We start from the raw sequence: 15,758 nt of genomic DNA on the forward strand, positions 1-15,758 counted from the left end.
TTTCTATTTGTGTAATATTTATTGACGTTAAACCCACATTATACCAGCACAACAATCCAAAGTAATGATAGTACGTTTTTTATAAATACAAATAGAGAGTGGCAAAATAATGCTAGTGAAGCTAAAAAAAAAAAAAAAAAAAAAAAAAAAAAAAAAAGTAAATTAGCATGTCAGAGTTGTGGAAAAATCTTGCAAATGATATGACATACTTTTTCTAGAATATCAGATTATTCCCATACAACAAAGCATGACATTAATTTAGAGGAACGACTCCCAGAACTGGTCATGTCCTGCACCAATTTGCATAGAATAATACTAACTTATGTGCTAAAGTTTATTAGTCACTAAAAAACAAACAAACAAACTTTGTGTACTTACAAGGAATACACTTATAGCAGTAATGCAATATATGGTGTACACAATTACAAAATAAAAAAAACAACTAAGTACAGGACTTCTGAGTAACTGAACTGGGATAAAAGATTTCAACACTTTTATTATAAATAACGAAAGATACCATGTATGTGCTTCATATAAGGAATACAGTGTTTTCCTTTCATAGCAAAGTATGCTCGTACCATCAAACACTCATTTTTCTTGTCAGGCCTAGCAACTCTTCCATCCCTCCCTCCCCTTCATCTGAAATTCATCTGGTTCTAATTTAAAACTACCTTGTCAGACTTGACGAGGTAGAGCTCCAGTTTGATGTGGATTTGCCTTGCATTCTGAAAGTAGCATTTCATCTACTGCACGCAGCCCCTACCCATTAACAGAGCTGTTGTAGGCAAACAACAGGAAGGATGAGAAAAAAAAAATCCAGAAACACATATGATACGAAGAAAAAGTGGTGCAAGTTTTCGTGTTTTGTCCATCATCTTCTGCCTCCTCAGATTTGCAAGCTTATCACCTATGGTGTTTACTTTTCATCGATATTCCTACTGCAGTCTCAACCCACTTCTCACTTACTGTGCGTTTCTAAAATCCTCACACGTGTTACTCAAGTGCTAAGCAGTCAAACGGCCCTTACATACATTGCTCAGTTCTCAGCTCACCTTAGAATTTCAGATTCTTCAGCAAGAGTGTTAGGAGGTTGCAGGCTGTCTTCAGGAAATCCACGCAGAGTTTCAGCCTCTTGCCCTGTCCCCCTCCCACCCCTTGCAGCAATCTACTGCAGCGGTTCATACCGTAGGCACTTTCTCTCCTCTAGTTCCTAAGACTTATCATCTGGGGTAGACTTTGTTATGTATCTTCTTCATTAGTTTGAAGAGGTTAAACCATTCGTGCTTAACCCTCTTTGCTGTATGTTTCTAAGTAAGCCTCCTCCTAGGTGGCAGAAAGGAGAAATAGAAAAGAATTAAAAATTGGGGCTTCAACGTTACTTAATAGAATTGTCCATGTTAATGGCATTTAAGGCAAAGTATCATTTTCATTGTAGAATAAAAAACAGTTTGCAGAGATGCAGCGTTTGCTTATGTTTCTCTTCCTTGTCTCTTCCTTTTTTATTACAATATTGCACTTGTTCACTGTAGCTACCAGAATGCATTGCCATTTTAGAACTAGAGATTACCGTGCATCCTAGTTTTCTTTGTCATCTAATGGCCTCAAAGAGAACATCTCGCACCATTAGCATTGTGTAACATCTGCTTACTGCTTACGAAGGCACGTGGTGGTTGGTAGTGTTTCCTTCTGAAAAGTCTGTTTCACTGATGCATTTTGGCCTTTATGAAAAGAGTTATTCATTCAAAGAGCTGAAGCAACTTAGGTATAAGGAAATGGTGAACGTGATTTGTTGTGCAATGTGTACATTTCTATTAATAATCTACCTATTCTTCTAATTTGGTATACTGAATAAGGAATACATGGTTATTGTGTTTGTTGTTTATCTTTTGTACTTGAAGGTGTTTGCCTTTGCATAAAGTGACATAGGAGTATCATTGGTCAAGGCAATGGCTTTCAGTGTTTCTGCTTTGAAAGAAGATGATGGAAGTGGTGGCTCGGATCTAGAGGTCATCGCTCTCTACCAAACCAGGCTGCATAGTCAGATGGACTGGATTTGCCTCCGGCTGGAAAGCTGCTTTGATGTCTAGTCCTTGGTCACACAGTGCAGCGTATCGGCTGGTTGAGGGCCGCACCTTCTTTGGCTTGGTTGTCTGAGGTGGTTGTTGCCACTGAGCTATAAATTAAAAAGAATAAAAATTAGGCATCATCATCTCTGCAACAGTGTGCATCAGATTCATAATCTATCCTTCGTAAAGAGACACTCATTTCTGGGCAGCAGAAAAGGATTACACGAAAGGTAAGTCTCATTTCTTGGTGCGTTTATTTTTTTCCTCAGCTTCTAGTTTCACCTTCAAACGTGATGAACGAAAACAAGCATCTGTGGTTGTTACCTTGACTTTCTGGCATTCCTTTCTACCTTTCCTAATATCAGTGAGAAGGTTAACAGCGAGGTATGTGTTTCTGTGCTCTAATATTACAGTGTCAGCCTGTTCTAGGGTTACTGGCTGCAATGGGAAATCATCTGGTTGCCATTGCCACCCCCTGAATCCAGAGGAACCTGGATTCCTGAAGCCAAGGTTCTAATTCCCAAGTCTCCCTATCTCTGCCACCCCAGAAAACATCTACCGTTCCCATTTTCCCGCTCATTTATTCTTGTTATGAGGGGATTGGTAATGGGATTTTAGTTTAAGAGGATGTTCACTGTGTAAGGGGCTGCTCTGGAACAAACTATAGAGTTAGGCAGAAAGGCCTAACTGCTACAGTTCTGGTAGTTGTCACAGGCGTACTACACACTAAGGTGAAAAAGAATACAACAAGTTAGGGAAGTGCTCACAGTAATAGTAATAATGATCCACAAGTCATCTAATCATGCCGTTATCTGTTGTTAATTAGCTATATTTAATATACTAAGCAAAAATAGAATGCATGCATGCTTGTTTTATTTTGGTATCTGAAAGATGGCGGCAGTACTTTGACAGAGCATTTGTTGTCTTGATGTGGATCGTTATTATTGAGGAGAAACTATAAACAAAAGAAAGAGAGACCAACGTAAATGATTCTGTGAACAATCTGACACTTGTAGAACTGTTGCTTTTGAGGGATTAATGCGGTCATGAAAAAGGAAGTCACTTACTATAAACATCCAACCTGGCAGTGCAAGACACAATCCCAGCTTCATTCTTAGCTGAAACGGTGTACCAACCAGCATCCTCTTTTGTAGCTCCCTGAATCAGCAGGCAGATATAGCCATAGTTGTCCTGGTGCATGCTGAACAAAGGGCAAGTTGCAAATTACTACTTCAACTGAAAGACAGTGCAGGCATTTAACTGTCATTACAAAAAGCCCCCATCCTAGTTTGACATTAAATATACAGTCTACTTTTAATTAACGTGAAGCTTCCTCTGAAATTAGCAAGTGGTAAATGAAACGGCTTGGAAATTTGGCAGTGGAATATCCTGCATTAAAAAGAAAGAAGCAGAAACCACCCAGAGCAGCTTCTCTTTCAAAGCGACAGATTAGGACATCTGGAAAGCAGATTTACACAACTTTGTGGGGACAGGATACAAGACCTGACTTGAGAAGTGAAGTACTGAAATATCTGCAGTTATTTAGGACAGCAGTAATTTATTACAGTGCCATATCAGTATTGAGTTCCTTTTCTTTCGATAGATCAGGAATTTTCTCTTACATATTCCTACAAAACACTGTCAAATATTGATGACAAACGTACAGATCTTAGAAATAAATATATATACATATGTCTTTTTTCCATTACCCTATAATATGTCCCTGTAAAGAGGTGTGAGGTTTTGGTATGATTTAAAGGCTAACCCAAAGCTAGTTTATGTTGTAATAGCAACACTGAGCTCAACTTTTAGCTGCCTTTGTTCCCAGAGGAAGCATGGGTAAAGGGGACAAGTGGAGTGCTAAAGATTGGAGGTGATGGAAGCAAGTTGCTCTGAACTAGCAAATGCTGGGGAAAAGTGTGCATAAAGCCACTGTCTCATGGAGGAGTTGGTTCCATGCAAGTGGATGTAACTCAACTTTGGCCAGAAGTATTACAGTAACTAGTTAATATGGTGCTGCTCACACAAAGCATTCTTACGACCTTTTTGGTTTTCACTCGTGTTACAGGACAAATCATTAATGAAGTTAGGAAGAGCAAGATAATTCTCAGACCATCTTACCTCACTCTGTCAGTATTGTGTGTGATTGACTCATTCTCTTTCTTCCAAAATATCTGAGGCGACGGTTCCCCCGAGATTCGACACTCCAGTCGCACTGGAAATCCCTCAGTCACACCGGTGTTCTGTATTTTCTCTATAAACACAGGTGCTTTGTGTACTTCCTTAGCTGTGAAAATAAGGATTGCAGTATTGCTGACACTTCTGCGTATATAAAGGAACAGCCTAAGAGGCAGGCAAATTTGGTGTCGTTTTCATTAGTTACAAAGCCTAGCCCCACCTCATCTGAAGAAAACAGTCACATCCTTATTTTAATAAAAGAAATGGGAGATCTAATAGAGTTGAGGATTTTCTTTCTCCTCCCCCTCAGCCATTGGAATAGTTCAAATGTAGAGCTTGGCAACTAGATTCTTTGACTGCACTGTGCTTGTAAAGCAGTGCTCCTTCATCCTCCATAAAAGGATGAGCCTTTAAATGTACAAGAAGTACTTTGCCAGCTGGTTGGAATGGCATTAATCTAACGCCCTGCGAACCATGTCATGCTATCAGCCCAGGCATAGATACGGGTCTGCACATATTGCTGTGGGGAAAAAAATCCACAACACAAGGAAGTAAACAGTTGGCTTTGTGGCCTCAGCTGTGCCTCGGGATGAAAACAACCCTCTTTTCTTCACAACATACCCGGAGGTTCCATGCTACTGAACAAAACGTAACATAAACGTATCACCTTAGAGATATGATACGGCTCTGTCACTGGTTTCCTCTTCCCCTTCCCCAACCCTCAGCCACGTCCTGGGACAGCACTTTACTTTTCTACCTTACGCTTTCAGCACGAAGATGTTACCTGCAACAGTGAGCTCCAGGCTGAATGTATTTTCTCCAGCCCGATTGCTGGCCACACACGTGTAGATTCCCGCATCCCTCGCGGTGACAGGCTCTATGATCAGGGAGTGCACCCCGTTCTCACGCACCAGCATTTTGTGAGAGCTGTCAGGACGGATGGGCCTCCCGTTCAGTTGCCAGCTCAGATCTGGTGTTGGTAATCCGCTAACCTTCAGTGCAAACGGAATAACGGGAAATTATTTGCCGTGCAAAAACAGCAAAGGAGTCCTGGCTCATTACTTCAGAAGAGTTTGGTTTTGTTTGCTAATGCAGGTATACCACAAGATTTAAAGAACTAATTTTATCTGAATTACACATTGACTTAGTTGCATTCATTTACTTGCCAACTGCCTGAATCCCATGGTGTCTTAAAGGTGTGACTGAAAAAAGATCAGTGTTCAGATATGCTAGAATCTAAACAACAATACATTGCAACAAAAGGTAGGGTGACACCTTGTATCCTTTCTCATCATTTGCTCTTCACCTGGAATGACACCGTATTTCTCAACTAATTTCTTGTCAAAAACTTGTAGACAAAAAGATGTTAGCTGACTAATCACTGAGCTCTGCATTCCATTTCATTGTTTCAGTCTGTCTGTGTGAGTCCTGCACTACTAAAAGCCCTGCCACCTGATGGGGTTCTGCATGAAAACAAACAGCTTCTCCCAAGTAGATCATCACTGAGTAAACAGAAGCCCCAGCCTTCATCACTTCTGTTAAAGTCACAGAGGGTCTGAAAGTAACAGAGGATGGAAACTGAAGTAGTAAAAAGACTTCAAAGCATGCTGGCTTTAAAGTGCGAGCTGCTTCCCCCTGCAGCCCAAAGGAAGTGAATTTAACATTCCTTTTTCTGTTAGCTCTCAGGTTTGCCTGAAGCAATTTCCTTCCTGAGGATGCAAGTTTTTATTTGTCAACTTTTGCTGCAAAGCAAAAACAGGTAAATGCCAATAGGTAAAATAGCATTTTAGAAGTATCTCATGCCACTTGTTTTCTGACTGCCGAGGTTACAGTGAGGTAGCTGCTGGCCTGTGCCTGGCACTTACCTTGCAGTCCATCCTGCAGAGTTTTCCTTCTTGAACAGTCAGGTCTCCAGGGGCCTGCAGAAAATGGGGCCGGAAGAATCGTTCCTGGATTGGTTCATTTTCATCACCACTGTCCCTCGATCGAGACCGCGGCCTTAAAACACCAGGAGACAGCAGAAAGCTATCAGTGTAGTCAGATACCACTATATCAGAAGAGGCATCCCGAAAAATCTAGAAAACAGTCTTGCTACAGAATAATTACTTGTAATCATCTTGTACTTGTACATGATAGAACATTTTGTTTAGTCTTTAAATCACTGAAATACAAATTAAAGTTGGCAGGCTTTAGAATATAGCTTCAGTTCCTCATTTCTGGTGTCCTATGTATGTAACCCCACCCTGTCCTGCTATGGAGCAGCAAGCACACAGCCCCTGCAATTACATTTACCCTTCAGAAAACAGCAGGTGAACAGGTGGCACTGAAGGGTAAAAGCCTTCCTGCACGCCACTATCCACTGCTGTAGCTGCAGAAGGCAGCAGCACTGAGGGAAGCCAGGGGGAAAAAAATCACACCCAAGGAAGTGGAAAATAAAGAGGCTGAGTTTGTGATCAAAGCAGTTTTTTAACGATAGGGGCTTTTTCTTGAATCGTGCCTTAACTAGGCTTTCAAATTACAGGTAGAAAAGGAAAGCTAAATCAGCACACTCCTTAGTATCAGAAACTTTGTGTCTTTTTTTTTTTACATCTTTTACAAAGTAACCCTAATACACACATTTTTAAATCTTCCTTCCATCTCATGCATTTTAAGACCATCTGCTTGGAACTGCGGTCTGCTGCATGCTGTGAGATCACTCTGATGTTGCAGCACCGAGTGCTGTGATGTGGGGGCCTGAACCTTGCACACCCCAGATGTTTTAAAACCCTCTCTCCAAGTAAGGCTGAGAAGGTAATTTTTGCAAGCAGAGCAAGTTTCAGAAAAATACCACATGAAAAATGAAGTGACATCAAGAAAGCATGCCTTAAAATGGCAATGAAGTAGTGAAGGTAACAAAACCAGAGGTCTGCCACAACACACTCTGTAAGAGATCTAGTACTTCAGGAAAAAGCCTGTCAGCAGCGTAGAAAGTAAGAAAGTTCATTAATAATCACTTGTCATAGACACTGTTGTTGCTCTCAAGCAAAAAAAAAGCCTTCAGAAAAAAAAAAGGCTGTAATGCAACAGGAATATTACTTATCAGAAGTGTACGAAAGTGTGTGACCAGTTGTAGAGCAGAGCACATGACTGTGGTCTGTTCCATTAGAAAAGCTGTGGTGGTGGGAGTTTGTCACAGGAATGTGGTCCATGCTCAGATTTCATCAGCTCGGGGCAGAACTGGATGATGGGAGCAGTGGGAAGGTCCACGAGACAGAAACAGCGCTGAAACAGACCTGAAACTGTGCGGGAAGTAAGAATTCCCAGTAGTTGCTCTCATTTTAATTAAACTGCTATATGCCAATCTCTTACAATTCCTTTCTCTGCTACACACCCATCCAAAACTGCCAGAGTGCTTGCAGCAACTGAACAGCAAAATAGCAGCTGCGAGTGGCCTCAGATTTCAATTGATTTCAATTGCGTTTGGCAAGATTGCAAAACAGGGCTCACCCCTATTAGTGGGGGCTCTGCCTGCTGCAGGAGGAGGTCTGCATTTTATCCTTCACAGAGACACAGAAGTGTCAGCTGCTCCATTCTCTCTTGTCCATACCTATTTCCCTTCCTCCACTACTCCCTTTTAAAAATGCTTCCCCTTTCTCACTCCTGTGCATCAGCTAGTTTAGCTGAAACCTGACTCTTCCCTGCAGCTTTTCCCTTCCTGGATTAACACAGACTTTTCTTTTGTACCCATTATTTGCAGGTGCATCAGTGGGCAGCACTTTCAGGACAGGGGAAACCTGGTTTGCTCAATGTAGAAGTCAGATGAGATCTGTTCAGCAGCCCCATCTCATCACACCCTCCAGGCACAAGGGCTGGCAGAGGATGCCTGTATGTCACGTCGCAGCTCTGCAGTGTGGCAGGGGGCATCTGAGCTGCTTTGCTGCACTCTGACAGCAGGTAATTACATCTGTTCTACATATGGCCATCAGGCAGTACTGAGATTCTGTAGCTGTTGTGACCGTTAAGCAAATCACAGCCCTCGTTACGGCGAAGGCCTGAAGAAGAGCCCTCATGCTTCCTTGAAAGCAGCCCTGTTTGTGAAACCAAAAGGAATTTTTTTGTATTGTCTGAAGATGTCTGAGCTGTGCTAAATACCCTCATAAATGCTTTGGGCAATGAAAAAAAACATATGGAGAGGAAAATTCCCTTATATGGTCCAAAAACGTAAACCGAAGCTCCGTGTGTGAATAATTGTAAACTCACTGAAGATAAGTTTAATGCTTTATATCTGACTCATAATTCCTGCTAAGAACCTGAAATGAAATCACTGAAATAGCAATAAACTCTGTGGCTTACAGTTATTTCTGCTGTTTCTGTTAAAAAATGCTTACTAACGCTGCACACTGTACAGGCTCCCACTGCACTGAAATGCTGAATACCCACAGAAGCAACAGCGGCTTTCCTCACAGCTTACAGTCTAACTTGTGGACAGTGAACAGCACAAAGAAAGGAAAGGGAGACAAGCAAAGTTCAAGATACTTTAAAGCTATGTCATTTCTGACATTGCCCACTAGTTTCCTATTGTGCAAGGTTTGCAGAGGTTTTAGCAGTGGGGAGGCTTCTTCCTGTATGCCACACTTCTAACTTGCCTTCTTACTTGAGATTCTTCAAAACAGCCATTTTCCAAAACAGATAATGTTCAAAGAGAGAAAAAAAAAGCATCAAGTACCTTCTGATATGAGGCTGGCCAGGAGGTGTCCAAGGGCTGCGGCCTCTCTGATTTACAGCTTGAACCATCAGCCTTCCTGTGCAGCTTATTCTGCCCTGTAGTAACGATGAAGAGGAAGACAATTAACTGAGATCAACCTGAGATTAACTGAGATTAACCTGATCTCTTCTTTGTTGCCTGCCTGTTACAGAGCCTGTAATATCACCTCTTCTTTCAAAAAATCCTTTAAAATCATTTGTCAAGATACCTTCGGATATTGAACTGTTTTATCAGCTTGCAACTAACAATGAACAGATGGAAATAACTGTGACTGCTTAAAACGTTCCACCATCCACTTTCTATCCAGTTTTTACATTTTAAAAAGACCACCACCACACAAAACACCAAGAGGTAGCAGCACCGCTGGCTGTAAGCCATACAATGAACTGACTGAGCCTTCAAAAGGCCAAGACATTTTTGTCACTGCCGGGCTGTCAGACTTGATCCTTGTATCCCAATTCCATTCCCATGACCCGTATAGCCCACAAGAAAAACTGTAAAATAAACCATTGCACATAACCTGAAGCAATTGCTTATGCAGAAGTTTTTTTGTGTTACCATTAAAAACACCTGGAACAAGTAGATTTCTATTTCAGGCACTGCTGTGTATTTATTTTATTCTGACAGGTGATGAATTAACGCTATTTTGAATAACTGCTGTGTATCTCAACACATGAAGGCATCACAAATGGAAACACAAAGTCCTGGAAGGAATTTGTACAGTAAAGAACTAGCTGGAAGCCCCAGATTTGGAAAAGCTATGGGATGAACAGGAAGGAGCAATGCATACGGCAAATGGTTCGTGGGAAGATGACCTAGAAAGCACAGGAGAGGGGACCTCTGGGTGCACACTGCAAAGAAGTGGAGAGAAAGAAGGTGAAAATAAGGACCATGCTTAGAGCTCGTGGCAAGAGATCAGTTAATGGTTGTAACTTTTAAGTAACAGCCTGAACCAAGCAAGATTTTATGTTTTTCTAGATCTGAGATCAGTTTTCTCTGGCTCGAGTTAGATGGCAAGTTGTACTGCAAACCCCAGCAGCATTACAACTTAATTCCAGCTCGCTGCACTTCATGCTGTAGGCAGTAGTGCAGCATTAACTACCACAGGTAATTTCTAAGGTGCATCAACAAATCATCTTGCATACATAAATGCTGTAGTATTTATCCAGATAGTGTGACAGTGTAAACCAGCAGAGTTTTAAGGAATGAAATCCTTTGCTTTCATAAGATAAATTAATTTCTAGCAGCTACGAACATGCCTTTTTGCTCTGTAGATTGATAGTCCTAATAGCAATGACCAAATCACAGCACCATCTAGCAAGTATCTGCCAGTCCATCAGAACCCTGATGTCAACTCCCTTATGTTTACATATTCTGCTTTTCTTAAGGAAAGGTTGCCAAATTTGCCTAACTTCGTGATAGCTTTGAGACATGGACAACTTTCCGTTAGGATTTAGGAAGCTATGCCAGAACTATTTCTACTTGGGATGACTTAAAAGAATTGGAATCCAGATATTTTAGTGCAAGAGGCTTGTATGTGAACTCACAGCCCTTCTTTGCCTCCACTGTGCTGTGAAACACATAGTAAAAGCAAGCTAACAGGAGAGGAGCATCTTTGTTTGGGAAGCACACCATGAAGAACGAACACATGTGCTTGATGAAATATGCTTTGTTTTGGGGATCTAGAAAAGGATGCTCCTGTTGTTTGTTTGTTTGGGTTTTTTTCCCCAAAAAGGAAAGGAAAGCACAAACTGTTTTTTCCATCCCCAAAACTTGGGTCATTACAAAACCATCTCAGTTCAGCACATCTGCGTTAGTACACTGACAAATTTGTGTCACCAATGACAAGAGCTAATGATCTAGGCTACTTCACTGGTGTCATCAGATGAGCAGAACAGCTTGTTAAAAACGAAGGCCTAAATATGCATACGTGAGTTACAGAGGGACAGGTGCCAGTGTCCAGATAGGAGGGTACCTTATTCACCAGCTTCTTTAAGATTTTGGATCCCACATAAAACTACACAGAGAAACCCTACGCATGCACTGACACAACATTGATAGGAATACAGGTAGGATTTGTATCCTACCTTCAGCACAGTTGTTTTGTGGGTTTTTTTTTTAAGTCATTTTTAAACTTGTGGTGAATTTGCACAACTTAAATGGCACCGAGCGTTAAAATACAATGCTTCTTTTTTATACATAGAAGTTCCCAGCTTGAAGAATTCCCCTGGCCATCTGCTAGTTCTTTATTTCTGTTATTAGCATATGTAGAAAAAATGTTCAGACTCTCTAGATTTAAGCCCTGCAGTCGGTAGAATCAGGGATCTAAACACTGCTCTTTCTTGTCTCTGTATAGAGAAACACACTGCAGAAAGGGCAGGACTGACAGTAAAAAGAGCAAGGCAAAAGTGTCATGTAACCTAGCAACATCATAACACAGCACAATATTCTTAGATTAAGCTCTGTCTCAGTGATGGAGGTTATTTAACAGTGTAATTCTACTTGCAGTCGTGGTCTTGGCAAGCTATTTGGTGCTACAGAAGAAAGTAATTCGTTATATCCCTCAGTTATGTTACTGCCTTGGTTTCTCACATGCAAATAATTTTCCATGATTTGCTTTGCTCTGGGAAAAAGTGTATTGAGAAAGTTAGTTCAATAGGATGCTTCAACGGTAACTTCAGTTAACAATGTTGTATACCTCAGCTCTCGTTTGGGGTCTGTGAAGAACAGAGAATATTACAGATGCAGTAACACTCTGCGTTTCAGGACACAGCGCTTAAGACTCTGGTACCAACACAAAAGACTCTGCACTCCTCCCCAGTAAGCACAGGAATCGTTTGCTACAGAGCTGCAATCCCTGCCTGAGGTAACCGTGCAGAGGTGCAGTGCGCTCCAATTCACTTCAAAGAGTTGGCCTCAGTCAATAAGAGGTGTCATGAGAAGAAAACTGAAAGCTCAGCAGCCAGATTGAGTTACTGCTGGTAAACTTGACTTTTCCCCCCCTTGTATAATACATATGGTGTCCATATTTGGTTAAGGTACCTAGATGCTATCTGCTGAAACAAATGGTGGAACAGTCATCAAACAACAACACCCGTTCCCTCTGAAACCTCAAACCTTAGGAAAAAAAAAGGCTGTTGAGTTGCTAATCTCTGGGAGATAGAAAGGTCCCACCCTACTGATGCAAGATGAAAACAGAAATCTAACTTACATACTTGGTGGTGACTTCATCATTTAATTAAATCACACATACGTAAGGTTCTGAAGATTCATGTTGAGAAGCATGTTTGCTCTGGAGCCAAACCTTCATTTACCTGTGGGTTAGCAGCCATAATGGTGTAATTCCCATCATCATCCAGGGTGGAGGCTGCAGCATGCAGTGAGCAAGTTCCATCAGGTTCTCTTTGAATTCGGTAGTGATCACTTCTCTTAGAAATTTGCTTCCCATCTTTAAACCAATAAATCTGCAGGGAAAAACAAAGCACGGCTGGTAAGAGGTAGGTGCTCACCAACATCATTTCTCAATTTGCAGCGCTACCAAATCTTAGCTGCTGAAAACTTCTCTGGTTGGCAATAAAGGAATGGGTCCAGCCTGCAGAGGTGCAGAACCACACTCCAGAACTACTTCCTATAAAATCCAAGTTCCAGGATAGCGGTGGCTCAGGGAGAAAGGCTGGAGTGTGAGCACCCGTCTGACAAGTACAGATGTGCCTAAGGGTTGTGCTGATCCCAGACTGAGCAGCAGCAGAAGAGCTAAAATAAATGTCATTGCAAAGGAAAGTTCGAGAGCAGATAAGATTAATAACTTTACATTTTTGTTTCACTTTCATCTGATGAAGCTGGAGGAACTTAAAGCTACTGCTTTCCTTTCAGAAAAGGAAAACTTAAACCAAGGTAATTATCAGAACAATTAGTTCAGTAATGATCTCACTGCTCTAACACAGCGCTGCCCCATCCTCTGCACCCACATGAGGCAGCCAGCAGCAAGCTGCCCTGTGCTGCTAGGTTAACATCCCTAGATGCTATCTGCTGAAACAAATACGGGCAGTGATCAAACAACAACACCCGAGCCCCACAGCATCACCCGCGTGGCAGACGTCCACAGGAAAGGCAGCTTTACAAAGCAACAGGAAATACTTCAAATCACTCGGTACATTGACAGCCCTTAACAACTGTGTGCCAGCAACAGCAGAGTTGCAAGCTGTACAGCAAAGTTAAATCACCCCTCAAGCAGAGGTCTCTTCCATTGCTTTCGATACATAATTTTTTTCTCTGGCTGACCCAAGGTCTGATCTCGATGAGCCAAAAAATGATCTATGTGGAATAACATCTTAACAGTAATCCATAAATTACACACACATACAAAACCCACATATGTGATTTTAATGCCTCAGACTTAAGGCAATAATGATAATAAGATTCAATTTTGACTTTTTTTTTTTTTTTTTTGCGACGTATTTTAAAAACAAGGAAAACCCCAAACTGAATTTGGTGTGCTAAAAAATAAAAGAGATGCAGGAAAGCATGAAAACTCCCAGAGCAACACGTAGGAATGTCACAAGGTGCAGCCAGCTCCCCAGAGCAGCACCTGCACAGGCCAGCACTTACTGTCATTCCTGAAGCACGTTCTCCCTAAAGCCAGCACTGTTCTGTACTCCTAGAGCCACTTGTGAGGACACCCACTCGCCACGTAGTGCTGGGTGTACTTTAGAAACCCCCCTGCCCTCACAAGCAGGCCTCGCTTCTCTTTAAAGCAGCGTTAGCTGATATCAGGTTCCCCAGTGAAACTGCTCTCCCACATGACAAGGCATGAAGAGAGAGGGGCTGAGGTTTAGCTGCTGCAGGGGGTGGCTTTGTGCTACAGCCTCACTCCGAGCACCTGCAGGCACCGACAGACCTCTGCTCCCTGCAAACTGTGCTGCCTCCCTGCGGCCTTGGCTGCAGGCATCCCTAGGGGCAGCAGACACAAGCATGGGGGCTGCCACTTGGCAACATTGCAGAGCTCTCATACATTCATGTGGGGATAAAATTAACTGAAGTGCATTTCACTAAAACACAATGGAGAACGTTTGGGAGAGAATGAATGGAAATTTCCTTGAAAAATTAATTACCGTGGATGTTTTATATATTAACAAGCATTATGTGCAACAAGAAATGATTTCATTTCCTCAATAGCTGGTTATACTTGTTTTCCATTTTGTCTGTCAGCAGGCTTGCAAAGACTCTATGGTGCTAACAAAAGATTTGGTAATGTCTTCTCATCTGCTGACAGAGCACTTACTGGAGATGCAAAAGATATTTGATCACTAATATACAAATCATAATGGATGTTGGTAACAGTGGAGCTGCAAAAAATGAGTTCTAACTTGCATGCTTTGTATGTGTCATAACGCTGCCTGGAAATCTACTGCAGTAAGCAGTAATTATTCAATAACAGTGCACTTATCAGAAATATCAGCAGACGTGCCAGGAGTTATTACATAGAAATACAAGCAAATATTAACTGAACCAGCTATCCAAACATCATGCATATGTTGTCCCATACTCATTTCCACTAGGATCTGAAAGCATTGGCATCAACTGTTTTTACTTAGGTGTAGTAGGTGCTTAACATTGTCTTTATCTGGCCTGGAATTTATAGGAGACAATGGCCCTTGAAGTAAAGCATTTTCTTTCTAGGATCCCTTTTAATAAATGTACCATTGAACTACGTAAGCCCTGAGCTCTGCAGCTGGATTGCTTTTATTTGTATCAGATTTTCAGACACTGATGTGTAATGACTGGAAATACAGCAGAATACACAGTACAGAAGGGTTTCTGATCTTAAGCAACAGTCATTTTTAATCACTATGAATTATATTCAGCCTCATGTAGAGAGAGCAGTACAAGCTTTATGCGACATTCAAGTCTCAATTAACCTTTAGTATGGCATTTTCCTAATTCCAAAGAGAACTATCCCTCAAAAAGAAGTACTCCACAATCCCTCTTGCATTACCACAAGCTCTCATTTTAATGATAAAATAGTTTTACATTATGCAGATGGTTATAACAAAAGGAACCTCAGATTTAAAAAGTCATATTTATGAAGACAGAATTTGCACATCAGTATTCAATTTACACAGCATGTTCAGGGGAAAAAATAATCAAGCCAATAACCCTTCTTTAGAAAAATCCCTCATAATGAATGCCAGATTTCAGAAACACTACAGTCCTTCCCATAGCTGTTCCTTGGCAGAGGTGACAGAATACTTAGAAGGGAGGAGCTTTAAGTTAGTAAATTATTTCCAGCTTCTCATTTGCCAAAGTAAAGAATTTGTTCAGGGGCAACTCTTCCAGCTTCAACAAACTATAGCAGGACAGCCCTCAACCACTGAATAAGTCAAAACTGTTATGCTGGCACACTCAGTCAGGAGAAGAGCCTTTGACATTTGCTTAGTCCAACTCACAAGTAGCTATGCAACAGGTCCCAAGCTGGTTTCCTCCCAAGCAACTTCAGAAATCGCACAAAGCATTTGCAAGTGAATGGAAAAAAGGGTCACAGTCCCAGGTGCAAGAGCAAATCACTTAATGTGCATGCTTTGGCAACACAAAAAAAAGAGACTGCTGCATCTGATTCAGATTGCATTCGCATCAGAATAGTCCTTCACACGGCAGCATTTTAAGGGAAATACAAACAACGGTGGTTTCCCGACTGTGCAGTTGCTAATTCCAAAACAAGGAGAGTGAGGGAAGGAGGAAGAGGCATCCTCTTTCATCTGTCTTAAATTAGA

The 15,758-nt window shown here is 41.5% G+C and overlaps 1 protein-coding gene across 1 annotated transcript in view; it reads right to left on the minus strand.

The window, feature by feature from the left end:
- Positions 1-15,758, minus strand: part of PALLD (palladin, cytoskeletal associated protein) — a 33,059-nt gene continuing 17,301 nt past the window's right edge. The window contains exons 5-11 of the mRNA XM_042829817.1: positions 12,303-12,452; positions 8,950-9,044; positions 6,110-6,242; positions 5,029-5,236; positions 4,188-4,353; positions 3,134-3,267; positions 1-2,173 (exon numbers count right to left, since the gene is read on the minus strand). Coding sequence (XP_042685751.1) covers positions 2,001-2,173; positions 3,134-3,267; positions 4,188-4,353; positions 5,029-5,236; positions 6,110-6,242; positions 8,950-9,044; positions 12,303-12,452 — 1,059 coding nt within the window. The 3' untranslated portion in view covers positions 1-2,000. The remainder of the gene's footprint in view (positions 2,174-3,133; positions 3,268-4,187; positions 4,354-5,028; positions 5,237-6,109; positions 6,243-8,949; positions 9,045-12,302; positions 12,453-15,758) is intronic.

The sequence above is a fragment of the Centrocercus urophasianus genome, unplaced genomic scaffold, assembly GCF_019232065.1.
Source record: "Centrocercus urophasianus isolate 14NV4802_14NV808 unplaced genomic scaffold, USGS_Curo_1.0 seq_32, whole genome shotgun sequence".
NCBI lineage: Eukaryota > Metazoa > Chordata > Aves > Galliformes > Phasianidae > Centrocercus > Centrocercus urophasianus.